The sequence below is a fragment of the Balearica regulorum genome, chromosome 7, assembly GCF_011004875.1.
Source record: "Balearica regulorum gibbericeps isolate bBalReg1 chromosome 7, bBalReg1.pri, whole genome shotgun sequence".
NCBI lineage: Eukaryota > Metazoa > Chordata > Aves > Gruiformes > Gruidae > Balearica > Balearica regulorum.
The window spans coordinates 27,520,939-27,548,751 of record NC_046190.1 but is presented as its reverse complement, the minus strand read 5'-3'; the positions used below and the strand labels follow the sequence as shown (position 1 = coordinate 27,548,751).

General features: G+C 41.3%; 1 protein-coding gene across 1 annotated transcript in view; it reads left to right on the top strand.

Moving 5' to 3' along the window:
* Window positions 1-27,813, top strand: part of ZCCHC24 (zinc finger CCHC-type containing 24) — a 112,119-nt gene that overhangs the window by 73,422 nt on the left and 10,884 nt on the right. The window contains exon 3 of the mRNA XM_075758645.1: window positions 26,105-26,269. Within this exon, the coding sequence (XP_075614760.1) occupies window positions 26,105-26,269 (165 nt within the window). The remainder of the gene's footprint in view (window positions 1-26,104; window positions 26,270-27,813) is intronic.

Sequence of the window (27,813 nt, the reverse complement as noted above, 5' to 3'; positions counted from 1 at the left end):
TTTGCACATCCACTGTGTTACAGCTAAATGAGCTATGGATGCCAAGGGAAAAAAAAAAAACACAAACCAACCCTACATTGTTTTCCTTCAGTTAGTTGCATTACAGAGCTGTTTAAATGCAAAAAGACAATGAAAGAGAGGAGAGGAAGGGGCAAAAAGAGAGAGAAGCAGCATGCCTGTGTGTACTTGAGAGAGCAGGGGAACTGCAAATGAAGATGATCTTAGTGAAAAGAAGTACTGTCTCTTTAAAAATAAAATGAAAAAATATCCTCAGTGTTTTCTTTAGTCTTTTTCGTTCTTTGGCAGTGTCCCAAAGATTTCACTGTCCTTGTCTCCAGCATCTGGAAACCATCAGGGTAAACAATGGAGTGCTAGGAACTGGAACCCCTGCCTCAGCTCCCATGGGACCTCGCTCTGGAGAACATGAGAACACAAACCATTGGACACCATGTGGTCAATTACTTCAAACTAACAAATCTGTGTGCCTTCCTATTTTCTGTTTTCCTTGGCACCACATGACCCTTTCACAATGGAACCCAGCTGTTGAAAAAGCCAGACATTTTCTTTTTTAACCTCTTGCTTACTTTTGCGCTTGCTTTCCATAGCAAGCTTAGGGTTGGCATGTGCCCTAGGTAGAAGTGTCCCGCTTATTAAAATCCTGGCTGGCTGTAACGTTTGCCTGCATTAGTCAGCAGAGAGGCTTGAGCGTATTAACTTAACAGGATCATACCGCGGTGAGGGCTCCACAGGTGGTCCTGTGTTTTCTGGGTTTCCTGACATTGCATGCCAGCACTTAAAGCAGATACACCAGGACATTTTTATAGCTTGCCTGGTTTGTGCAATCAGTAATTGCATGTGCAGTTGTGACCTGCTTTTTAAAATCTGTTCCTAGTGCAGGTGCTATATTGGCAATTGCAAAGAGCTAAAGTCATCTCAGAACTAAAGACTACTGAGGGGGCTGCCCATTTCAGTGCTGTGAAATAAACTTTGCTCTGGATTAACCATGCCAGCTCCGGGACTGATGTTGGTGGTCACAGGGGGCTGACAAGTCCTTGTTGTTTCCAGGCTTCTGTTTCAAAAGGCCATCTTTGAACTGCGTGAAACAGTCCGGGGTTACTGACCATACACAAGCTGAGACGTCTATACTACATTTAGATGCATCATCTTGTGCTGTGTTTTACTTTCAATAGCTTCCTCCAAAGAGCAGGGATGCTGAATGGAATGAAATTATGCAAGAGATTTAGGGCTTCATCTTTAAGTCACCTTCAAAGTTGCTGAACGTTCCTAGTGCACACTGAAGAAAAGCAACTGGCATTTCATATATAATCACACACGCTCTCAGATTTTATTTCTTGGAGAAAGATAGGTACATATGTAACACTACAGCTACAAGACAAGAATAGTGCAGGGACATGCCATGCAGTTGGATCCTTGCAGCTAGCAGCGCACCCAGAGATGTGGTGTTACATGCATTTTTGGCACTCAACTTGACCAGCTTTGACCTCCAACAGGTGATTGCTTGTCTGCTGAGCAAAGGCAGCCAGTTACATCAGCGTGTAAAGGTTAGGGAGTTGGCACTAGTGTGGTCAGGAGACTTGTTCATGGCAACTAGATTCACAGTGCTAGCTATTTTGATCCAATCTGTATCCCAGTGTGAAAGAGCTACGGCACTGAATTGGCTCATCCTGTCTCCGCAGGTTGATGGCAAGGCTAGCCTGGCCTCTGACTATGGGAGGGTCTTTCTAGGGGTTAGCCAGTCAAGCTTTGACATCTTGACTAAGCACTGAGCACTAAGCACACTTCATTCATTTCCAGGGTGCTATATTGAACTATACCACCTTATTTCTGTGTTAAGATACAGAAATTCATAGAAACTTAGGACCCTGCCAATTTATTTCCATTTCCAGCAAGAAATGGAGATTTCTTTTTTCTTTCACCCTCTTTGGATTTATACATAAAGCTTTTTCACTGTAATGACTTCACATCAAAACACAACCCAGCTAATACAAACAAAATGAAACAAAACAATAATCTGCACCTATCTGCTGTGAGCTGCAGACACCAACCATAATCACAAAAGTTGACGAGTTTAAACTTAAAAGGCAAACAACCCAGGAAACCACTTGGGTAGGCTGAATAAGCAAGAATGCTTTAAAGTGTTACTGCAAGCTTGTGAAAGACATGCTGCTGAGCCTAAGACTAATGAGATGGATGCCTGGAATTGGTGGATTCTTGTTCCTCCCCTTTCAGTGAAGTGCAATATGTATTTTGTGTACAATTTTATAGTTACATTTCTTTTAAGACAGATGACGATGAATCATTAAATGGGTTTGCTGGAGGAACTCCTATGGCAAGATATAGGCATTAAGCCATTCTGTGGCCAGTAGTATAATTTTTTTTTTTTTTTTTTTTTTAAATCCCAGATCCAGCCTATAGTTCAGCAGCAATAGCAGGGAAGCTTTTCCCCCTTTTCTGCCAGAGTTTTTTGATCCCAAATGTTTGCAGAATTGATTAGCATGAAGGGCGGAAGCAGGTAGGGGGAAGGGGAGGGTTAAGACAATGCAGTAGCAACTTGAACAGCACAGTGCATACTTAATCTTTTAATAGTTATGAAAGGCTTTGTTAATTGTATGGCATAAGTTCAAATCAATCTACTACTTCCCTGTGTGAACATCTTGGACAGATTCTTGTCTGGCTGACAGATACTCACAAAAGTATAGATAAAAATACAGTTCTTTGAAGGAATGCTCTGCCTGTGACAAAAAATATGTGCCTTACAAGAGTTAAGGGAGTCTGCCTTAGCTAACTGAAGCAGTCCCAGCACAGCTTGGATGCAAGCCAGGACACAAATGAAACCAGTATATGGCACTGATGGATGACCTCGTTCTGGCAATGAAGAGAGAACACATCCATTATCTTCATTCTGCACCTCTTTAGTATTTGACACTACTGGCCATGAGATACAGCTGTTGCACCAAGAAGAGGTGGCAGACAACCAGAGTGATGTGTTAAGATGGCTTCTGTCTTTTTCAACAGGAACAGCACTTCCAATAGTTGTCCCCTTTCCTTGGCTCAGTTTTGTGGGATCCCACAAGAATCAGTTTTCCCTCTGGTCTCTTACAGTGTCTGCGTGGTTTCATTTGCTAGGTAGGATGGTTGCGGTTAAATGCCAGCAATACATATGTGTGTGACACACATAGCACTAACTAGTTTTCACTGCCTGCAACCATATTACTTCTACATAGGGAGCCCACGTTCAGTGGGGTGAATTGAATTCACGGATGAAAAACAGCTGCTTGAAGCTGAACAAGAACTGACACTGGCAGCCAGAGGAGAAAGCTTTTGGAAATGTGTTAGAACTAGTGCAATCTCAAAATCAGGCAAATTTAGTCACTCTTTTAGGACTATTATAGTATTACTCCCCAAAACTAACTTGTCAATTATCAAGCAACGTTTTTCTTTCCCTGTCCAAATACAGCAGTTTAGCCCCTCTTTGCAAGAAATGATCTAGCCTGCTTTATCTGCATCTTCCTCACCTCTCTGCTCAAGTGCAATACTGTGTACCTGAATATGACACCTATACCTCTTCAGAAACTAAGGGTATTCAAGAATAGTGCAACACGTGTCCCTAGCAATTCAAGAGTCAGCTTGTCTTCTACAGCTTTCCACAAACAGAAGCACAGGCTGGATCACATGCTGAGATCCTACAGACACCTTCACTGAGTTCATAGAATATTCTAAACGTCTTTGTGGTGCATAAAGTCATCTTCGAGGTGTTTCATGAACTGAGCCAGATTACCTACGGGTACCTACAGTTCCCCAGTAAAGATCACAAATAATTGTACTAGCACTTGTCCCTGAGGGCAGCAACCTTTATAATGGGGGAGTCTTAGCTTCAGGAATAAGGGTGCTCAGGAATTAAGGATTACAACAAGCCTCCTCGAGTATACTGTGTGTGCGTTTTGAGCTTGTCTTCAAGTAAATATGTATTGAGGTGTGCATGTTTACAATATATTTGAAAATGAAAAGTCCTGTCTAGAACAACATTTCCACTGTACCGAAGAAGGGTGGGAGAGATTGCCGAATGATGTTATGACATAACATACTGGGTGGAAGTGCTTTGGTCTTGATGTTGATTATCCTGGGATAACAAACTTTCTAGGATATTTTCTTCCATCTTTCTATGCATCTAAAGGATGCATATCATCTTGCTGGTTTTGAACCAGCAGGGCAATGCAGAACACTCCTGCTCTTGCACAGTCACTTTACATGTGTTAGTAATGTGTTTAACATGAGTTACTGTTTGTGATAGCTCCCTTTTTGAGAACACTTCTCTTTCCATCAGTCAAGAGCATTTTTTTTCCCAATCAAGTCTGGGAAAGTGATTGCAATTCTGATGTTGTAAGAGAGGTAAAAAGCAAATTTTCAAGTTCCCAGCAAGTTGTTAGCATTATAAACAAAACCATCATTTACACTCATTTCTGGTTTGAAACTCAGAAGAACCCAAAGCCAATGTGCAATATTTTCCCATCTACTACAGTTTCTACACTCAGCTGGGTCTCCTGCTCAATTTTAAATGGAACTGGTAAATCATTAATTGAAAACAGTTTACTGGTACAATTTTGTGTTTAAAAATAATTTGGAAGTTATATACAGTCAGATTTCTGTGTCTTTTTCAGTAATTGTTACAGCTTGTGTGTCTGTTTCTACAATAGATTTTAATAAATAGATCCATAAGCTGCATTTCCTGCAACTACTTAGAGTACAGTCCTACATATCACCACTTCTGATAGATCACATAGACAATAAAGTTCTACTTCTGCCTCATGGGGCAGAGTTATTGCTAACCACCAAGCCCCACAGAGAGAAGTCTGGTTATCATAATGTGACTAAAAGGAACAAGTAGTCAGGGTGGAGGACAGTGCTGAAGGGGGAGAGGTGTAACTGGAAAGAAAGCTTCATTTGCAGATGACAGAATGCTGCTTTTCTGCAGAGAAAAATGACATAAAGGAGATTTTACACCTAAATTTTTCCCTGCACTGTTTTCTTTTGAAGTTTTTAAGCATTAAGAACACTGATCTTGAAAAGAGAAGCAAAGAAAAGAATAAGGAAGAGCATGAAAGTCACAGCAGGAAGGAAAAAAAAAATATGTAAGAACTCTTAAATAACCACTAATAAGCACAGACTGATGGTCATTTCGCCTCATTTGCTCTGCTGTTTTCTACAAGAAAACTGATTTCAGACAGCTGATCATCAAGAAGGATGCACAAATAAGCGAGGCTGAAAAAACCAACTGTATATTGCTCACCATGTTTCTGCTGAGGGGAGACGGGGGCACCAAAGTCATACCTGCCTTTAATGCTGCTCAGCATTTTGGACAACTCTGTGTTTCCCTCAGATGTAATACACAAACTTTTGTATTTCCATTTAACTGACCAGATTTCCCACCGCCTGCAACAAGTGTACATTTTGCATCTATTTTGTGACATTTGGTCTGCAAAGCAAGCTTTCAGAATATTCCCTTCAAAAATCTGCTACTGCACACTGCAACTTCTACTAAGAAAGGCCAGGAGAAACCAAGGGGAAGCAACACATTGCACATACTATGGGAGAAAACAGCATTCAATTTGCTGCTTCTGTAGTCAGGTACCTTCGTTTAACTCTGGTTCAGCTACCATCTGGGCTTGTTTGTTTTCAGAAACATGTTTACATGACTAAGTGCTTGGCTTATGGAAAGCAAATGTGCAAACAATGCAGATGCTGCAAAGGGAAGTTCATCCTCGCGCTGGCCAAAATGGTCACAGACCTTTTCCTCCTATTGTATACCTTGCCATGGTAGTACATCATTAGTCCAGGACTTTCGAGGGAGCTGCAGGAAGTCAGTGTGCCCTGGGTGCTTAATTCCTCCTGCAAACGCTGTCTTGTCTTCAGTGCAAGTGCCCATTCAGCTCTCTCCATTTAAGGGAATGAACATATCCTCTGCTTGTGGGGATATTAATCTCTATCTGAATGGTCTAAAGATAAGTACCATATTCAAATGAGTGCAAAATTCTGGGCCCTAAGGCTTTTATTTATTGTAGTAAACAGGTTTGTGAATAGTTAGTCTGTATTTCCTGGACAGAAGAAAAATTCTCCATCCTTTTTATATATGCCCTTTTACTGGCAAGGTCCAACTCTTTCCTTTTGTCCTTCCTACTCCCCAGTGCAAATACTAAAATGATCTACTCCCAGCTGCTGGAAGCCCCACACTGTCCCAGTCCCCCTGCCAGTCCCACTCCCAGCCAGGAACCGGCAGCTGTTACTGCGCACAGCACAGGCATTGCAGGCTCAAATCCAGGCAGTCTCAATCACTGCTTTTCTAGGCAGAAGTTTTGAACTGCAGTTTGAAAAGCTCTCATCACTGCCAGCCAGGAGCTTTATGTGCAGTTTTACTTCTGTTCTTCGTTAATCCATAATGCTGGTTAGCAGAAGAGTCATTACTTTTTTTCCTCTTGGTTAAACACTTGTAGTATAACCCACTTTTAGTTGGGCTAAGCATTTGAGAAGGGAATGTAAATCCTAAGTTAGCCCCACACGCCTCAACAGACTATTGTTAAGATATGCTTGAAAGTAACTTCTTCTGCAAGTTTACAAAACTGCCTTTGCTCTAAGAGGGCTGCCTTAAATTTTCAGCACAGATCTCCTTATACAGTGTTGAATGTATCCTTCCACAAAGTCCCAAAACAGTTTCCAGTGAATACAGAGAAAGAGAATGTTTTCCAAAGCATCATCCTATGCAAAAAGCTGCAAAGTTGTGTATACTTAGCTGGGACAGACCACCCAGCTTTTATGGGGGCACTTTAGGTCTGCCGTGACCCACCCCAGCCACCTGAGCAGAATCCACACACATCTGCATCACAAGCAGCCTGCCTTCTGCCCTGTGCATGCCTGGGTCTGGCTACAGGACAACAGCACCAGACCAGAGGTGTCTGCTCCCTCCTGCGTGATGGGTGCTTATCCAGTGATATGACGGGACCTGCAATTTAGGCAGATACATGCAAGTTACCCCAGTGACAGATGTATATGGACAAACAGGATCAGCACTCCTAATCTTGTGTCCTGCACGCTACCTTCAGCTCAAGAGTTTGACGACACCCAGCCCTAGTGAGCCCTTCTGCACCCTCCCTGCAGAACCGTTCTGCCCAGAGATGGTAGCTGTGCAGTCTGCAGAGGTCACAACTAAAATCTGAACTAATCATTTTAATACCCCTCTTCCTTCATTAACAAAGTCCTGTTAAACACAGATCTGCCAACATAGCAAGATGGCTGCAAATAGCTCCAACTTTTCTACAAACAGGTATGAATAGTGGCATTAGAAGTGCTCCAGTTGTTTCAGACACTGTGAAACAAAGCAATTCAGTTTAAAACCACAGATCAAAAAAAGAGGCAGAAAAGATTTTGCAGTTCTCCTGCCCTGAAATTTGTGGTGCTTACCTCCTTTTTTGGAACACTTCTTTGTTTCACAGTGCCTTCAGAAATATACTGTTATCACAACCTTCTTGCCAAGTACCACTCCAAGCTGGTTATTCACCACTACCCCTTTCCCAAGTCAAACTGTGCATTTCTAAAACACTTCTTGCAGTCATCAAGGCTCCTTCAGGCCAACCTGTGAGGTAATCAGCTGATCTCTGATTCCTCTATATGAAGCAATGAAACATCTGTTTCATAAGAGAACTGAAAGATAGTCCTTGTGTGGTTACAGGTTTTTGGCATCAAAAGTTTTTTTGGTTTTTGTTTTTTTTTTTTTTGTGAAACACCTCTGGTTTGACAACTTTAGTCATAATAGATCACTCAACTGGCACTAACCGCAGGGTGTCGTAGATATAGACTAATTGGGGGGACAATCTCAACTTTGAGACTCAATTTTTTATTAAAAGGTTTGGGTAAGTTCTTTTGTATTTCCCTACCTACCCCTACTTACACAAAATATGTATATGTTTTAAGCTTTATAAGTTTTATATAAAAGAACAATGTGTCAAATAACCCGTATAAAGCCTGAGAAAACCAGCACAAAGACAGGCAATACTAAGAAATGAGCTCCATCCCACTTCACACGCATCTACCCTGACATGCTGAACAAGCATATCATAAACCTAAATAGAGTAACAAGGATTCACTGTGTTTAATGGCCCTGGGATGTTATCAAATATCCACAGGAAGGAAAAACTGATGGCTATATTATCAATGATGGCAAATGAATTAAATTCTAGAGGCTGTTCTTAAAAGCTTTTCAGAAATTTTAGTACATTAAAGATTGTTAATATCACATGACATGGAACAGTGATTTTTTTTTTGGTCATTTTACAAATTGAACTGAACCATAGGAAAAGCAAATAATTAAAACTACATACATAGACATCGCAACTACTGTTTTCACTTTAAAACACTGGACAGCTATTGTCCCACCCCCCCACCTTCCAGAAAAGAACACTATTTTAATATGAAATCTTTTAAGAATAAAGCCCACTGGAGGGGGTGGGGTGGTGGAATGATCAGTGAAAGAGCAGGAAACACTGCTGACTGTTGGAGAAGCTACTGAGAGAGCATGGATATGCCCTTCTGACTGATGGGCACATCTATCTCTGTGCAAGTTTGTTTGGTATTAACACTCCACTTCCTTGCTACACTGCAAATTACAATGAATATGTGATTCCACACTTTTTTCTTACATCTCTTTCCTTCATAACACATTATTATGTTTCTCTTTTAATCCACTCTTTCTATTGACTTCCCTACAGATTATATTTAAAGTCCTTAAATTCCATATCCATGCACTCTGAAGAGTTTTCCTTACTTGTTCTTCATATATTTCTAAGCAGAAAAAGAAAATATCTACTCCACTGTTTTATATCCAGTGGGGAATACAGGACAAGGAAGGGAAGAGAGTTTCTAGTACTTCCTTGCCTGATGTTGAGGACAGGGGTTTAAATAGCATGAACTGAAGTTCTAAGTGTTGGTTTAGGAATAAGGCTCTTAATTGTGTATGCTTTAGAGAAGTGAAGACACTCTGGATTCCCCTTTTACTGCATATGCAGATAATTGGATGAAGGAGGTGGCCTTTCCTGTTTACATCCCCATTTCATGTGCAGAGCCATGTCCTTAAAAAGAAGCGGGTGATGGGCAGTCTCTGAAAAAGATTTCTTGCACATGTTTCCTGAATGCATCCTGGCACCACAGAGCATGCTGCCCACAGGCCAGTCTGACAGCTGTACCATCTTCTTGTACAACCAAAGCACTCCCCACAACCATCAAAAGAGATTAAAAGTAACATGCTTGACACATATTTCTTCCTTTTATCTTCAAGAAGGAGCTGGAGTGGCTTAGAACACCCAAGCTGGCTTGGCTGTACCAGCCTTTAGGAAGCGGTCACCTGAGGCACCATCCCACCACTCCAGAGTCTTCTCTGACAAGTTCCATCAGCTCCCAAAATTTAGTAAGGAGCTATTTAACTACAGCTTCACTGATGATCCATCTAGCAATAATGTTATATCAAACTGAACTGTGACATTCACCATTCTAAGGAAAATCCCCTACATTTGCTGCATGAATTGTATACCTCACACTAAGTGTACATAACATACTCTTGTTTCCATTCATACATCGAAGTTAAATGCCTAATGAATACATTCTTATCTTTCTATATCCTTTTCTTATTGGTGCTGTTGTTAATCTTATATTTAGACTGATTATTTATTATAAAATTGTTTCAGCTTCTCAAATCTGATTGAAATCCCATTGTCATTAGCACAGCCTTGCATTTGATAGATATTAGAAAAAGCTTCTCTTCCTGAAGACTGAGCATACCCCAGGACTTTTAGACAAAAGATTTATTACTGTGAAGAGTTAGCAAAATGCAAAGCACAGACTGGTACTGCTCTCAACCCCAAAGGTAGCTGCATTTCCTTACCAGCAGATATACTCTGTATGATTTGGTGAGTGCTCTGGAATGGGACCAAGTGTGAAATGGCCCAGAGTATGTTATTAATGGCCCACAAAATTCATTTAACTCTTCACTAAAACACAGCAACCTCTTCAGTGAGGTATGATAATGCTTTAACACAGCCTCATTAGAGGACAGTTTAAAATAGAAAGATAAGATTGTCAGAAATTAAGCCTTCCCAGATCTCCATTGCAGCATAGTGGAGATCTTCATAACACAAATACCCCAGGGTTAACCACCTCTGCACATCACTCTGAGTAGAAAGATTTTCAAGTGAGCTCTGTGCTTGTGCTCTGCTAGTAGGTAATGCAATATTTAGAAAACCACTAGATCTGTTTTCAATAAAGTGAAATATTCTTGGTTATGTGGTGTTCTACTGAGCCATCTACTTGAATTCAACAGCAAGTGTAAAAGAAGCCAATGCTGTTTGTGAGGAGGACTCTGCTCACTCCTTAAGCAAACTGTCAAAAGGCCTCACTCTCTCCACAGGGTGTTGTTGACATATTTGTCTCTAGTGGAAATGTCTACTGTCCCTCAGCATCCTGCAGGGCTTACTAGGATGTCTGTGGAGCAGGCTTCCCCTGCTTCATCTTGCTGCACCTCACTGGTACCTCTGATAGAGCTCAAGCTGCCCCTGCTGCTGGCAAGGGCCTCGTATTGCTAAGTGTGGGACAAGAAATACTTTGTAGCAGTTATTCTAATACCTAGTAAGTGTGAAGGTAAATCCATTTCTTATAAGTTTAATTTTGCCAAGCAAGAGCGAACCCAGCTGAGCAGTAGAGCTCTACAGTGGGGCTGCCCCAGAAGAAAGGCCCTTTGTTGCTAGTCAGCTGTCCTAAAAAACAAACCTGAATTTTCCCTGCGATCCCAGCTGAAGACGTGGTTAACGCAAGGCAGCCCTCTGTCTCCAGTCTGGTCAGACCTGAAGACAACCAGCAGCTCCGGTGGAGTTCAAAGTTTGACAGAAGAACATTTTCTGTCCCCTCAGAGGGCTTTTCCTGAGGCCCTCTGCCTGTCTCCCACTCAATGAATGCTCTCTTTGTTCCCACCAAGTTGACAAATGCCAGTGTTACAGAATAAGGATGACATTTCTGCTGTGGTATTAGGGCCGAGAAAGGGGATTATTCTGGGCAGTGCCGGCTGGGAGGCAGCACACAAGGGACGCTGCGTGACGCTGTTGTTTGTGCCGCAACAAGGAGGCCCTTGAAGGCCATGGCCAAGACCAAACACAAGACCCGTGTGTGGGGAGATGTGCACACGCACTCGAGGCAGCATCCCCGGCCAACTCCCTGGCCCAGCGGCACACCTGTGTCAGCTTCCTCCCAAGCCCTCCTCATTATGCCTGAGCACACAAAGAGGCAGCTGGGCCGAGGACGAGGAGCTCACCATGCTGGCTCGGCCAGGGAGACCGGAAACCGGGACTGGCCGCCTCTTTTGTCGTGTTTTAAAAAATCGAGGGTTTGTGTTGAGCCTGTGGAGGATAATGAGCCTCTCACCAGGCACACACTGAACTGCACATCCGCCTAAAATGCAGAGCGGATAAAGTTAACTGGTTCTTCCTTGGAAAGACTGAAAAAAAATAAATCAAGGGGCTAGAAAACATTTGCTACTGTGCCAACCTCCGCACAAGAGTCTGAATCCATGACTTACTAGAACAGCACAGCCTTGACAGTACTCCTTGATTTGGAAAAATAACACCCTAGACTCAGAGACCTTATAGTAAGTCAGGTGGGATACACTTGGTTCTGTTAATCTTCTCTTTTATCATTCCATATTGATGGTTTGCCTTTTTTTTTTTCTTAAATCAATAACACTCCTGAAATACTCCCATGCAGAGAGGAATACCTTCATATGAAAACCAAAATCCTGATAAGGTTTTCTCAGTGGTTTGGATTTTCTTCTCCTCCAAGATCAAGGCAAATCCACTCCTACTGCATCTCTGCAAGCAGAGCAGGCATAAATCTATCCTTAGACTAGCATCTCTCGATGGAACAAGTATCAAGGTGAAACAGGGAAGGAGAAACCCAAAAGGGATAAAGAACTGCACACCTCCCTTTGCCAAATCTTCATCCCACCTCTCTAGTCATCATCTACAGCAAACACTATGGCAAGCATTTTATACCAGATGCTTTTCACACAATACCCTTTCAAAAATGAATAGTTTCTTAGCCTTGAGCAAAGAAAAGAGACAGACAGCATCTAGTAAAGACATTTTGCAGCGGCCTGTTCACTGTCTGTGTCAGAAAGACTGCCTTAGACTTTAGAAAAGTTGAAGATGGCCTTGGTCACAAACATGTTCCCATGAAAAGTACTGAACATAGCACAAAGCCTTGTCATGCCTTCTGTGCCCTACAGCCCCTTGGTGGATCTTCTGTTCTCATGAGGTTTCTATTAGAACATGCATTCATCCTTTCTATTGTTTGATAATAAGCTTTTCACTTTACTTGCCTGTGGGTATTAAAACTGTCTGCTAGGACGAAAGTGGAATCAGATATTCTGAACAGGGCAATGTGGATAATCTTTAAAATAGAGCTAGCACCTTCGGGGGAAAAAAAATGTACTCCTGAACACGTGCAGTAGTTGAACACCACAGCTGTCCTTCACACATGCTTTCTGGTGCAGCATGTTCTTCACTAGTAAGAGATCCCTAACTTGGTGGTGGGTTTTAGTGTTGGTTTATTTTTTTTCTTGAAAATTTTCTCCCTTTAGGGAGAAAGATTAGTTACTCTGTAAGGCCCATTTGTCTCCCAGTCCATCTCCCAATGTTGCTTAGTTCCATGTTCTTTCACGTATACTGACCCTACTAGTTAGCCTCAGGCTACTCCCCCATTTTGCATCAGCAGCTAGCAACAGATCTGGGGAACTGGTAGCATCATGTACTCAAAGATACCCAGTGTGAGACTCCTGTGGTGACAGCTACTTCTCCGTACGTAGGCAGGAAAGTGGTGACTTTCAGGAGGTGAGATTTTAGGTATCCATGATAAAGAAATGCTGTGTGTGAGTGTCTGACAATAAAATGCTTAAATATAGGAAATACTGTCTGAGGCCACTGCACAAACACATTGTGACAGTTGCAAACGGTTGAATAGTGTTGCTTTTTAAAGAAGGAATAGGCAAAGAGGTAATGAATAAAAACTGGAATAGAAGCATCATCTACTTGCATTAAAGGAAACTGTGATTACAACTCACTTGTTTAGACAGTTACCATTTTGTTTCACTTTTCTGACTATATTCTAGCCAAAAGTTTCAATTCAAATTTTTTAACAGCAATGATTAAGATCATCTCAAAGTTCCTGCTGCACAGCCGTACAGAACAAGCCTAGAACACAGGTGTCCAAAAGACTTAATTTCTTACAGTACAGCCAGGCAGACTGATGAGTCAGACATGAGTTTCCTATTTCAACACATAGAGATTTTCTTTTTCTCAAAAGCCACAGTTATGGATCAAGACATACAACATCCATGGCCTGATTCAACCTATGACCTTTCTGTTTCCTAAGAAATTTCAAATAACAGTTCTTCTCCTGGCTTGTTTTGTGACAGAACAACAAAATAATTAATAGAAGAGATAAAGAGTCAGTTAACTAACTGTTTGACAGAATCTGAATCACTGAAAAGGCTATAAATTTTATTCTGTATCTTTTCCATGCATCAGTCATCTCCTAGATGCCACTTCTCTCCCTTCGGTCTAACCAGAACTCTGATGTGCGAAGTCCTCTTCACCCAACACTTTGACTACGTTGTATTCTCACCCTTCAGACACCTATTAGCATTCTCACTCTGTACGTATTGATTGCATTCCTTACCTTCAAGGCCCTGCATATTTCTGCACATGATCAAGATATTACGAAGGGAACCAGTTTGCCTCAGTTCCTTTTTGTAAGAGTTTCAGTAAAATGCTCAAAGTTCTTCTAACATAACAAACATCAACCATGAATGCCACAGAATGGTTAACAAAATTTGGCAGCTGCTGATGCTGTTTTGGTAGCATGACAAGTCATTCTTTAGATGATTCAAGCTAGCTTTGCACATAGTGGAAAAACACAGTGAAGGAACACAGTGGAAAATGCAAACACAACTGCAGGAACAGGATGGACTGGAAAGGGAGGGAAGGATGGAAGAAAGTAGAGGTGCAGATTCATACTATATTATCACAAACCTCACACCAAAGGATGGTTATTCTGGGTCATCTAAAGTATACGTGTATATGCATATACATTTCCACTGTAAATCAGTGGATATGTTTAAAACAGACTTTTCTGATGCACTTCAAGTAAGATGTTAAAAACCTGGTCTTTCATAATAGAGAGAATGAGCCTACAGTAGAAGAAAACTCTAGCAAGGGGTTCCTCCCAGACACCTGCATGTGCACAGGGATCTCGGGCATGTGAGCAAGGAGCTCAAGTGAACTAAATCAGGTAGCGGTGATTGCAGGGCCTTTGAGGTCAACAGACTTAACTCATGGCTGCTGTGGGCAGAAAGGGTGGATTTCTAAGACTTTCTTCTATGTATCACGCTCAGGTGTAATCTGGCAGAATTATTTCTAGAGGAGAGAATACTGGGACCAGAAAAAAAGTCTCTCTCACATTAAACATAATAAACATTTATGCAGTTTAGATAGCAGCAGCTGAAGTCATGTTTCATTTTTGGGCTATGCATAGCATGTCTTTTTCCAGGCTCAGAAAGAATGCTGTAATTTAAAGCAGGCTGACTGACTCAGTCAATGTTTTTTGCATATCATCTTGGAGACAATATGGGGGGGGGGAGGTGGAGGGAACAAGGCTGAGGTGGAGAAAGGGAGGATGGTTGCTCATCTGGTCTTTATTTCCTTTCCCTGTTTCTTAATAGTTCAAGCAAAGGGCCCATTCCAGCTAGAAATGATGACAGTCTTGCTGTGGTATTTCATCTCAGAGGAGGACAGGCCACAGCCCACTCTATGTGTTAGTATCCTGGGAGCCTCCACCACTACACTGCTTTGGGGTGGGGACCTTAGAGAGGGTGTGGGCAGTCCTTGTGTTGTTTTTGTTACAGTGGGAAGATTTCTAAAGAGGGCCCATGCTTAACCTTTTGCATGAAGAATTTCCTAGCTAGAAATCCTTATAACATGTACTTGCCTTACCTTCTGCCATGTGGGTTTTGTTTACTTTTTTAATGACATATCAGTGGAGATGTCACAAGCAGTTAATGGAAAATGACATTTTTGGCTACTTTAACCAGTGAGATTGTAAGGAAAACATAAAATGTATGAAAGTGAAAACATCTGTTAAGCAGAGCCTTTTAAAAAATTGGCTCAAGAGGTGTGGTCAGGTTCACTATTGACAGGCCTATAAGCAATCCTCATTCAAAACCTTATCTGAGACTTGTATAACTCAAAATTCATGCATACTGCTCACTTTTGTGGTAATAAACATTAATTACAGGCCCAGAACATGAAGTACCCTAGTACTGCCTGTACTCCTCATGAAAAATTGAGGCACAGAGAGATCAAGTAACTTGTCCACATACCCACAGAAAGAGGTTATAGTCAAGCCAGAAATGAAGCCCAGGCTTGCGGAGGCCCAGTCCAGTGCCATAACCACAAGAACGCATTCTTTTCCTCACGACACGCACTCTCCCATTGGATCTTTGTTACTGTAGCTATACCTATTCTTATGCACTGCGCAGGATATGCCACGAACCAGGTCTTGAATCCTTAAGGATTTAGCGGGTAGTTGAAAGAGATCCTGTCCCTTTCAGAGCAGAAGGAAGGAAGAAGGCCAAGTTCTTCTAGAAACATCCTTTCCCCTGAAACTCGTCCTTATCATCTTAACAATATTTCCTTTGCTCTCCAAGAGTTGTTTTCAAGAGATAAAACCTTTACCAGAGCAAAAGCATTTCTGATTCAGCCTAAAAGACATCCATCATTATTATAATTCATACACCGTTGAAGGGAACAAGAAAAGAGTGTGTCAGTCCAGAGTGTGCAATGAGCAGCGTAAGTCAAATCAGAGCAAAACAAGCAGTTTCCTGAGTGGTAACACATTGCATTGTGCAATTGCATTGAATTAAAGTATTCTCTGCTTTGCCTCCTCCTCCTCCCTGCTCCATGTATCGTCAACCTCCCAGTGCAGTACCTTCCCCTGCATACTCCCTTGCCCAGCCTGCAGAGAGCAAAGTGCTCATCTTTTGGCCACCGTCAGAGCCCAGGACAGAGACTATTCAGCAAGCTGCATAGGTACTTGATATGTTTCTTAAAAATTTATTTCTTAATTAAGGATAGTAAAATATTTGTTAAATCAGGTTGACCTTGCCTATGGCTACATATTGTTAGAAGAAAAACAGATAATGCTTTGGGATGACACAGTTTCATTTGGAAACTGGGCAAAGAAACTAATGTTATTTTTAGATATATGAATAATGTCAAAGCTTCTCATTGAAATAAAACCATTATTGATTGTAATTGCCTCAACATTATCAGAGTCCTACAAACCACTTTGTCTCAGAGGAAGAAGTACCTTAGCATAAAGCAGTGGTCTCTCCTGATGTCCCTGGAGATAAGTAGATTTTTTTTCTAATGAACATGCAAAAGTAGCAGATTCCCAATTTGAGGTTTCTTCTTAAGATCACTGTGGTATTAAAGTGATAGAATCTATTGGAGATCTGCAGCTGCATCTCAACATCATAATTCAGTCCAAACCTTCTCTTCACACGGAGACTTGGCATAAGCACATCTCAGAACAGCAATGAAGCAGAAGGCAACATCCCATATTTTGAATGGGTCTTCAAAAGCACTCACTTAGATTCAGAATAAAATGACCTCCAGTGACATGTGCCTGCCTTCCTATCTGTTTTGCTTCTGGAAGCGTCCCATGACCTATGGGGAGGCAAGGGGGCTACCAGAGCTCCACTGCCTTTTAAAGGACAAAAGATCATCATGTTTAGACTTGTCAGCTCATCACTAGAGCAGCACCCCAGCTGTGCCACATTAGCCATAGGAGAAATCTGAAACCCACACAAAGCCCTCTAAGGTAGGCTAATTAAACAGTCCCAAAAATATGAATGTCAACCTCAGCTTGGAAGAGGTAATGCCTGATTATAGCAAGGGTGTGACCCTCACTGGTCCGAAACTCTGATTCCAACTACTGAACAAATGCTGACATATTTAATATGGTGTGCTACCAGAGGAGAAGGGGGAGGGAGAAAGGAGGAGGCTATTGCCATGATATGTTTTCAAGCAACAGATGAAGAAGGACAAAAGAGTCCACACATCAGGAAACTATTAAAATGAATACGTTCCTAGTTTCTTCATAATTAATTCAGCATGGCCAATTTTGTATCAGAGAAAGGAAAAGAAAGATTTCAACCACTTCCTTTTATCTCAAGCTGTTTGGAAGAATATGATCTTGTAACACTGAAAAAGAAGTGCATCACTGCATCCCAGCAGGCAAGTGTCATTTTAACTCTTCCATGTGCCTAATTTGATATGCAAATCCCTATTTTCTATATGACATACAATACTTAAGTTATACAGCAAAGACCCAGGTTCATTTAGGCACTACCTATCCCCACTTTCTAGCTCCATCTCCCTTTTTACTTCATATTGCGTTAATACATTGGAAATGGTTTTTGCTGCACAATTTCCTCAGAAATTTTTTTTCAGTAGTTTGCTTTGTTGTGAGAGCTAACATTTGGTTCACATTTTGATGGTCATCTTCACATGCATAAGGACCAGAGACCTATTCTTTCCTTGTTCTTGAAATCTTAGGTTCGTGGTTAGGCTGAGTTATGCAATACTTTCAAAAGAAGATTCAGTAGTCAGCTATTTATATGCTCAAGTAATTCCCGTTTTCAAAGACCTATGGGAAGAAATGTTAAAGCTGTGATTGGCTGCAAGTATAGATAGCCAGTTTAGGGGCTCTCCTACAGTCATTCTGTAAGCAACGAGTAGCATGCACAGGTAAGATAATTATCTTGGTTAACTGTGCTTCAAGAACTTACGGCTTTCCTTAATAGAAGATTTGGGTAGGTTTAGTTGAGCTCTGTGACTCTGAAAGTCTACCAAACATATTAAACACTTGATCAATGCCTGTTACCCTGTAAATAACACTTGATACAACTGAATATACAAGCACTCTATTTGAGATTCTAAAACCTGGAAAATTCATGCGAACATTCAACAAAAAAAAATATCTGAGGTTAGAATTGTGCATGCAAGGGCAGTTTCACCTTCTTATTAAGACTGTACTGACAAACTTCATCTGGAGAGAACACGTTTTGTGCAATACACTATGTGCCCAAATTTTCTTCTATGAAAAGGATTGACCTATAGTTTTGAGAGTGTTATTTGCTTGTTATGTTGTAACAGCACTTGGATAGCCCAGATGAAGTTCAAGTTCCGTTATGCTATGTTACCATACGTAGCCCAAAGTGGTTATACAATGCCACAAGAACTGCCAAAATGGTGGGGAACAGCAAAAGGACCTCTTCCCCCCTGCAGATGAAGAGCTGAGGTACAGTCTGGTTACAAGACCTGTCCAAGATCAGACAGGAAATCTGTTAGGGCTACATACTCAGTCCAACACGGGTCCTGTCACCACATTACCATTCTTCCTAAATGTTTTTCTGTTACACAGCTTGCTTGCATCAATACCTCCAAGTCTTTTTTCATTAAGACAGAGGCCTATGAAAACAGCATGCTATTATTTAATCAATACAGTTGTTTTCTCAGACTGTAATGGTACTGAGCTTTTACATGTTTTCTACTTCTATACTAGCTGTGGAGTGATGACTAGGATTTGCAAAGCAGGAAACCCACACTACTATCAACTTCTCAGACCATTCAGTGTTTAGTAATTGACACATCAGATACTCACTAATATTTGGCAATTCTGCAAATATTATGCTTCAAACTGAGTTCACTCAGAAATTACTATTACATATCTTTGAACCAAGGATGGTTCTAATGATCAGCTCAACTAGGCATTTTGTAGCAGAAGAAAAGCCTTTGTTCCAAAAAGCATGGCTAGGATTCTGAAAAATCTGCAAAACCAGATTTTGATTTAAATGTTAGAATGTTTGCCAAGCCGCCAGCTTCTTGGATTTCTAGACTTTGATCAGCATGTCCATGACAACCATGCCTATTGCTTTAATCATCTTCAGAAACCATGTGCGTGTTACTAGTAACAAGTACTGCCAAATCTTACTCTTGGTTTACCATCGTGGAAACAAGATCAAAATCACAGTTAACATACAATATGTTGACAACACTGATTTTTCAAAGCCACCAAGAGATACGTACTCATATATTGAAATGACAAATGCAACATTGGTCTATTGCCATTTCAAAATTTACCTATAAAAGTTCATTGGCATAGCTTAAGCAATATACTTTTAAGTGTTTCCCAAAGAGTAAGACTTGCGGAATGAAAATGTTTGTAACGGCACAAACAGGGTATTTGTTCAAGCAAAATAAAAAGACTAATGTTATTTTGGTTTGCACACTACATACAGTCACATCTTTTGTTCAGTGCTCTGCTCCTGGAGAACTGTGTTCCACTCTGAACACCACCCTGCTAGAAAGACATTGGCTGCAGGGCCAAGAAAGCAGAGTACTATATGCTCAGTAGAAAATGAAATAAAGAAAGGAGAAATGTGTATAGGAGCAAACTTCGTATGCATTTGACTGAAATTATTGTCCACACAAGGAGACAGAGTATACTACTAGCAAGAGCACAGTATATGGTAGCCCGTGGAGCAGCAAGCAGACACACAGAAAGCCTAAGCAGTCTTACTGCTTCTGCTTTTACATTTCTGTGGGAGGCCAGGCATCAGCTCCAGTAACTCACTGTCTCCTTTTCCCCAGCCCAACACGCTGACCATGAGCAGGAAGGCTACAGTACACATACTGCCCTAGAGAACAGGTGCTGAGAAGTCCTACCAACTTTATCAGATGCCTGACTGTAATAGTTCCCTTATTTAGGACCTCAGTACAAAGCAATCTCCTACCTTGATCAGAATTTAAGAGCTGAAGCAGTACAAGTGTCAGAGAAGGTTTCAGATCAGCAATAACAACTGATGAGCTTTAACTGCCCAGAAGGATGATGATAAAAGCCATACAGTAGACTCCCTAGTCAGAGGCTGAAGTAGCCCTAAATATTGTGACAGACAAGACCCCTCAGAGAATTCCAGTCAAATAAAACACATAGTGGCCTCCTCTGTTAAATTACACAAACAAATTTAAGTTTTCTTTATTTTTCAGCCATGTCTTGCTCAGATATAATTTGTCATAAATCCTTAGTCTGGAATATGTAATACATCTAGAAATTCCATAATATCTGTTGTTCAGTAAATCAAATAGAAGTTTTTCTTTGAATAGTAATGCTGTAATGGAGAGTCTGCTTTCAGACAGTTATCCCCCCTTTCCTTCAACTGACCCATATCAAGTAAGAATTCTCATCATATCACTAACACACAAATTATACCAGAGACAAGAAAGCTGAAACAACGCATTAATTTGGTTTCTGTATCCCCTAGATGCTCTTCCCATATTGCATGTACTAATTAAAGATGCAGCAACAGTTCATTTAAATACCTCAGGAGTCTCCAGCGTCACACATCAGCAATATCATACACCAGCAACATGGACTACACACAGCAAGGAAAAATAGACCAGCTACACTGGATGTCACTTTCTAAACTTACAACCTTTGTGTCTGTCTCTGGATTCTGTTGACACTCAGATTTAAGTGAATACAAAAGTCAGGAAGGACAAAGAAAAAAGGTTGACCAATCTAAGGATTCCCTTTTATGTGCCATTTTGGCATAAGCACTCAAGTGCGCCTTCATTCTTTACACAGCCTGCGCAGAGCTGAGAAAGGGTCAGAGGACTTCATTGTATTTCCCACTCATACAACTTGCTCCAGAGTCAGGACTAGGATGCCAGGACACCCAGTACACCAAATCAGTCCTAAAACTTTCTTTTTCCTTTTGCAATGGAACACTTTGGGTATGCTTTATCATCATAATTTCATTTCTCTCAAACCTATGCAAGTGGAGTAGCACAAAATAAGAGCGCTAGGGTTTTTAACACCATCTCCTAGTTGTGCTGCCTTACAATTGAGAGTGTCCAAGGGCTCACATTTCAAAATAAAACTTTGGCACTCCCACTCCTACAAAACACTTGGGAGCCAGTCAGTGCATCAAGCTGTGGTTTGCTATTAGTGCTTTTCTGCTTTATTTGATGAAGCATCCTTATAAGCAGAGCCCTACAGAGTTCTTCTAGGAAGGGGACCCACCTACCAGTGGCATGCTGACTTCATGTTCCCCATGCTGTATGCCTTTCAGCTGTGTAATACACAAACTTGGAGAAAGATGAGGGGAAAAAGAGCGTTAAATACGTTGTTCCTCCGCATTTCACTTCGAGGGAACTCTCTGCCTGTTGTTGTTTATCATAAGTCTAGTTTTAAGCAGGGCATGTAGGGGGTTTTGTTTGGTTTTTGCTGACTCTGCAAACTGATACTTTGAGGGAATTGTTTGGGGAAAGCAAAGAGTCCTTTATTATGACCGTCACTGCCAAGTAATTTGGCAGATTCCTCCATGAGATGCACAGTCCGATAGTTTGAGAGAGCGCTCGGCTGGCCAGTTACCAGCAGAAAAGCTCAACTTAAACACTTTTAAAATCTTACTATGGCCAATTTGTGGTTTTGGCTGAAGAAAGGAAGAGGATGAAAAAACAGAGGCAGCTGGGTGTCAGCGAAGGATAGAATAGCAATGTCATTTTTGTTGCTGTGCCACACCAAAAATACTGGCTTTGTACATACATTGGATCTAGCTAAGGTAAACACGTGCACTGGCTAGGTAAACCTGCAAAGATGATTTCATTTGTCTGGAAGACCAAGGTGATGTATCACTGTCTCATAAATTGAAGGGCAAGGTCCTTGCGTTTGGCTAAGTGCAGGTGGACAGAATCCATGCTGCTTCCCAACTTCAAGGCCAGAGGGAATCCCCTTCAGCTCAGCACTAACACCACCAGTCCGAGACTGGCTTCAATTTGTGCCTGAGAGCCACAAGGAGGGAAGCCACAGCTCCCACCACAGGGGTACCTTGGGGAAGGAAACCTTGCAAATCCCCTGCCGATTTCCAAAGTCGAAGCAGCACAAAGAACCTGTTGTGTAGTTCTAGGTCTGGATATTGAGACATACTTCAAGTTATAGCTAATTTCTGGTCCTTCTAAAAAAATCTGTTTGGTTTTGATCATCCCCAAAAGCGTACCTGTCCTGGCCCCATTAAATAATCTTTGAAATGTCTGGATGAAAATACATGTATCTGTTGGAGAGCCATACGGTCACATAGCAGGAGAAATGCCAGACGCTTTGGTTCTACAACATAAGCATGTCAAATCAGTGTAAAGCATAAAATTGTCAACTCCCCAGACAAAAAGAATGCTGAAAACATAAAAACTTTGTTCACATTACAGTTTGTAAGCTAGTTTGGATATTATTTCAAACATGGTAAGATGGATGTCCCACCAAACTTTTGCAGCCAAGGGTAGAAACTGGGCCAAAGACTACCTGGACCTAAAGGCAACAGGACAACATACGTTAACATGGTAACAACAAAATATTTTGCCTTTATGAATAGGGGCATAACTTTGCCAGGTTAACTTAAAACATAAATAAATCCCTATCTGCAGAAAGAGTAAGAAAAGATAATGCTCAGTGAGGGAATTGCAGGACCTAAACAGCAACCAAGGTTTACTATTAAGCACCATTCAAATTGAGCTGGAGCGGGAAGGGAGTGGGAGGTTAATGGTGTAAACAAGGTAAATCCCACGTTTCGTAAAATAAGAGCCTTTAGGTTAATACCAGCAGACAAAATGTGTCGTCTTGCTCTTTTTTGGCACTTAGTTAAGAAAAACCTTTGATGAGAACCATTCTTGTCCTCCAGCTGTATGAGCACTGAGACACCTCTGTGGCAGAGCCCCCGGGCGCTGGAGCACCCTGCCGGGCAGGGCTGGCTGCCGCTGTGCCACGGAGCAGGCTGTTTCTCAGAAATGTTTATGCAATTCAACTGTGCTGCTGCTGAAGCCAGACACGAACAAAAAAAAAAAAAAAAAAAGAGAACACCCAGCCTCAGACCTCTCAGGCCATTAGTGTATCTTGCTCAGGTTTTGCCTTCCACCAAATACTGTCAAATATCTGTTTTGTTTGGACCTGAAGGGTGGAGGGAGTTGGACAGTTGCCTTCGCTGCTGTCAGTGCTTCCTAATGATGTTTCTCACTCCAGAAAATGACCTTGTTTGTTTGAGAATCCAAGTTCCCTGTGGGGCACAGTTTGGGAAACTGAAGATATGGGAAGGAAAATAATATCCTTTAGGGCAAACTATAAACATCCATAAAGCAGCATAGCGAAACACCTACAGAGAATGTTGTGGCTTTGCCAGCAAACTAATTAAAGTCACTGACTGAAGAGGGAGCTGTGACAGCTGAAAAATTAAAATAAAAATAAATCAGAAGTTTAGTCTAGCAATTATAACAGGAAATTACTGCCGGAGTCAGGGCTTCTATGTTCTTTTCCTGGTTCTGCTTCCGATTTACTGAGCAAGTTGGAGAAGCCAGATTTTAAAGGTAGCTTCTAATTTGGAAAGCCTCCATTTCTGATGCCCAGCTGTGCACACAGAGAACTTTACCAACTACCATCTTCAGTGCCCTTCTGTGCATTTGTGAAGGCAGAGCGTTTCAGGGCATTGGTGTCTCTGAAGTCAGCTACCTGACCTGGAGAAACCTGCAGTTATCGGCCCACTCCAAGGGACCATCTCCGAAAGTTTCCCCATCTGTGAACTGTGGCTAGCACAACATATTGCTGTGGGAGTCTGATGTTTAAATGCTCTTTATGGCTGGCATAACATATTGCAGGAGGAGTGTTATGTTTAAATCCTGTTTGTAAATATTTACAAGACTTCTCAGGCATGCTCTGTCTCCAAAGTCAGTGCCATTACTGTTGGCAATAACGTGCTCTGTGACCTGTACATTTTCTGAAAGGACTGCTTCTTCATAGAGGTAATGAAGCTGCATTTGCAGGTCTGACTGCAGGAGGAGTTTAAGTTGAATGCCACTGAAACCGAGAATCAGAAATAATCCTTACCTTCTATTCAATAACATAGCTCCAACTGAAACTACAGATAAAGCAATCTGTGACGCCTCAGGAGGAAGGGGAATGTCTCTTAATCGTGGGAGCTCTCTGTACACAGGGTTCCTATCCAATTCCATGAGAATTTCTAAATGAAGAGAGCATGTGGCTCCTTCTTACACTGACTTGAGTCATGCTACAAATTCCTTAGAGGCAGAGCCAAATTAAGTGTCCAGAATAAGGACGTCTCCATAAATTGACATTTTCCTGCCCTACATTCAATTACCATCTCCCATCCTTATCAAGGGACACCATGGATCAGAAGATTACATTGTGGGTGCCTGCCAGCACTCATTCAGTCATGGAAATCCAAATGTTTCTCATTATACCAAGGAACACTTTTTTTTCTTCTGTGCAGTACTTCTGTAAATATATGTGTCCTAGTGGCAGCTTCATTCTTGCTCTGCGTCCAGAATATTTACAGTGACTTGTAAGATTGAGTGTCATGAAGCAAGTTATTATAGATGTTTGCCTATTTGTAATAGAGGTTGCTACCACATCTGATCTTTTAAAGAATATGGGTATGCTGAGGAATATCCATGAAAAATAGAGAATGTTGTTTATTGACACTACAGGAAAGGAGGAAAACAGAAAAAAAAAAAAAAGAAGAGGCCAGAGTAGGTTTGGGGTCCTCTTCTGCAGTGCACTCAACATTCCTTTCCCACATGTGACTGGGGGGGTAACACAGCAAAAACCATCTCCATCAGCCACGGGAGCTCTAGTCTCAGAGCTCCTGCCAACCACAGGTCTTCTGCCAACCACCTGCTTTTTCAACCCATGTTTTCACATGGAAAGCAATTTGGACCTACGCACTGAGAAATCATACAAGCTCCCAAAACAAAAAACAAACCCTTTCCCAGCATGATGGGTCATTTAACTTTTGTAAACCTAATCTGTGAACCTTAAAAAAAAAAAAGCCACAGAGGCATGGCATATAAATATATGACAAAGAATCCTTTGATAGGTGATCATGCCATTCTGCCACTACACAGGCAAAATATCTCCCTCCAGGCGACAATAAACAACATGGGCTGTATTTCAACACCTGGTAGAGACTCTGGGTAGATACCTTCATCTTAACAGCTGTCTTTAAGACAGCTGCGTGCAACACTCATCTTTACCTTAACACATTAGCATATTATGTACCTTACTATACTTTTGTTAGTACAACACAGTTTTAGCTAGTGTATTTAGAAAAAAATAAAACCAGGACTTGCATAAGGTCATTGTCTACTCTGTTAGCTTCCCTAGATAAAAAGGCTTTCTTCAGGGGGCATTTAACATTTAGACATCACAACAGTCCATTTGAGAATCCCTTCCTATTTCCATCAAAATGTAGAAATCAATGAAACCATTTACCACAAGCAAGAAACCAACTGATGTTCATGTAATTAATCATTTCCACTAATCAAAAACATGTCTTTCCTTCATACTCAATTCCAGTTTGTGCACTCCCATATACTAGTGCGTATCCACATACTAATGAATTGCCAATATTTCATTGTTCAGAGGCTGTGAAAGCTGAATTATGTTTTCTTAATGATAGGTTCTAGTGGGGAACAGACAAGAATCTAGTTAAGAAATACTGTCCTTTACTAGTGAGCTACTTCTCCAGATGCTATATATAATACTAACAATATGTACTCAAGAGAGATTATTTTATATTGAAATGGGTATTAAAACTATTCATTGCAAAAAGCACAGGGGCATATTTCTAAATACTATGTGTCACAAGTGTTACAAATCTTCTTGATCTTTTGAATACTTCTTACAGAAGTAACTCTCAGAACTGTTAAACTCTAGCTTCAACTTATGAACTCTTCATTAAGGGGCTATGACCTTCATGTCTGCCTCCCTTATCTTTTGCCCAAAGTTTCCTAATTAAAAAACTCTTAACTTTTCTACTACTTCCCACACACCCCTTGTTGGTCATTCATTGCTACTTCCCTTTGTTTTGTAGGCTCGTCCAAAAGGAGAAGGCCTGACTCCATACCAGGGCAAGAAACGCTGTTTTGGTGAATATAAGTGCCCCAAATGCAAGAGAAAATGGATGAGTGGAAACTCCTGGGCTAACATGGGACAAGAATGTATCAAGTGCCACATTAATGTTTATCCTCACAAACAGGTAGGAGAAGTACAGACCTGCTGGCATACAGGCTTGGAACTAGGCATGTTCTTCACTTTGTAAAGTGTGGGTAAGACTTAAACAGGACTTGACGGGGACTACAATATGTCACAAAAAAATTGTTCCCCAGATGAGCTGCTGTTGTCAGTCCTGGAAATCTGGGCTGGCATCATCAGAGTTGCAAAATTCAAATGTCCTATCTTCTAGTAAAAACACCTCCAAAACAAAATCTTTACCTGCCTTTATTATAGAAACAGACTGTGGGGCCTTATAATTTCAGATGGAGTAAAACAAGTTCAGCAGGAGCAATGGGCCTCCTAGTTCTTCTGATTCTTTTCCTATTTACACCAGTTTAAAGTTTCATTGCAGTGGTGTCAGTGGAGTTATTTCACATGCGTACTACTTTTTTCACCTACTGAAATAAGATTGGGTTTGGTCAAGGGGCAATGTCTAATTTATAGAGATTAGTGATAAAAGAGAACAACACTAAGATGACTCTTGCCTACAGAATTCCTTGGTTAATGACAGTAAAGCAAGACAGCCTGGTTAAAGAGAGGTTTCTCCATTTCCATAATACCAAGTGATGTCCAAGCAAACAATTTCAAGAGAAAGCCTTTTATTAAGCTGAAAGGGTCAAGTCTAAGAAGTAGCTCTGCTAGGAAAGCTGTATCTGCCATCCTGTCAGCCGCAGCTCATACGGTACACACAGCCTGCCTTCCTCCTCCCTGCAGATTGCAGTTGCATCTATCCCTTGAGATAATTTCCTGCATTTCCAGCTCATGATGGGAAAACTGTCAGTTCCTGCTTGTATCCCACCAGATGTGGTCACAAGCAGTCAGCCAGTTCAGTGATCTTTAGTGGGAGACAGACAGACCAACTGCATGAGCTCATACCCCTTGTTTGCCCGACAAATCAGGCCACAGACTGGCTGTCAAAGCTGACTTCTCGTACAGAAAGTCACTTTTGACAACCCCATGAAAAATAAATTTGGCCATCATGGAAAAATTTGAGGGGGATTTTGCAATATTGCAGAAAATTGTGGATGGAAAAGGTGAGAATTATTTTAAAAGAGTTTGGAAGGTGTGATTTGCCTCAGGTATAATTCAGCCTAGCTGAAACTTAGTAATAAATAGAGCTCTGCATGGGTCGAGTTACCTGCTGCCCACTCAGAGACTGCTCAAACCATAGACAGATCATTTGCATGTACTTGCAATAGGTGCAAAGGAAATTCCATCAGGAGCCTTAGGTGTCTCATTAGCTACCTAAGTGCTTACAAAATTCCTATAAGAAGCTCTTTCCATGGTCTCTTAAGGAACACTTCAGACCATGTCATGAGATTTTGGAGGGGTGGCTGTCAGGAAAAAGAGTCCTAAAGGAGGATACTGTGACTTTATTATGATGAAAAGGCAGAGCAATATTGAAATTCATTGCAACAAGCAGGAAGAGGAGATGCAAATAAGTTTATTAAGCTTTATCCCACCCAGAAACATCAAATCAACTATACATGCACATATGCATATTCCATCTAATTCCAAGGGCAAGAT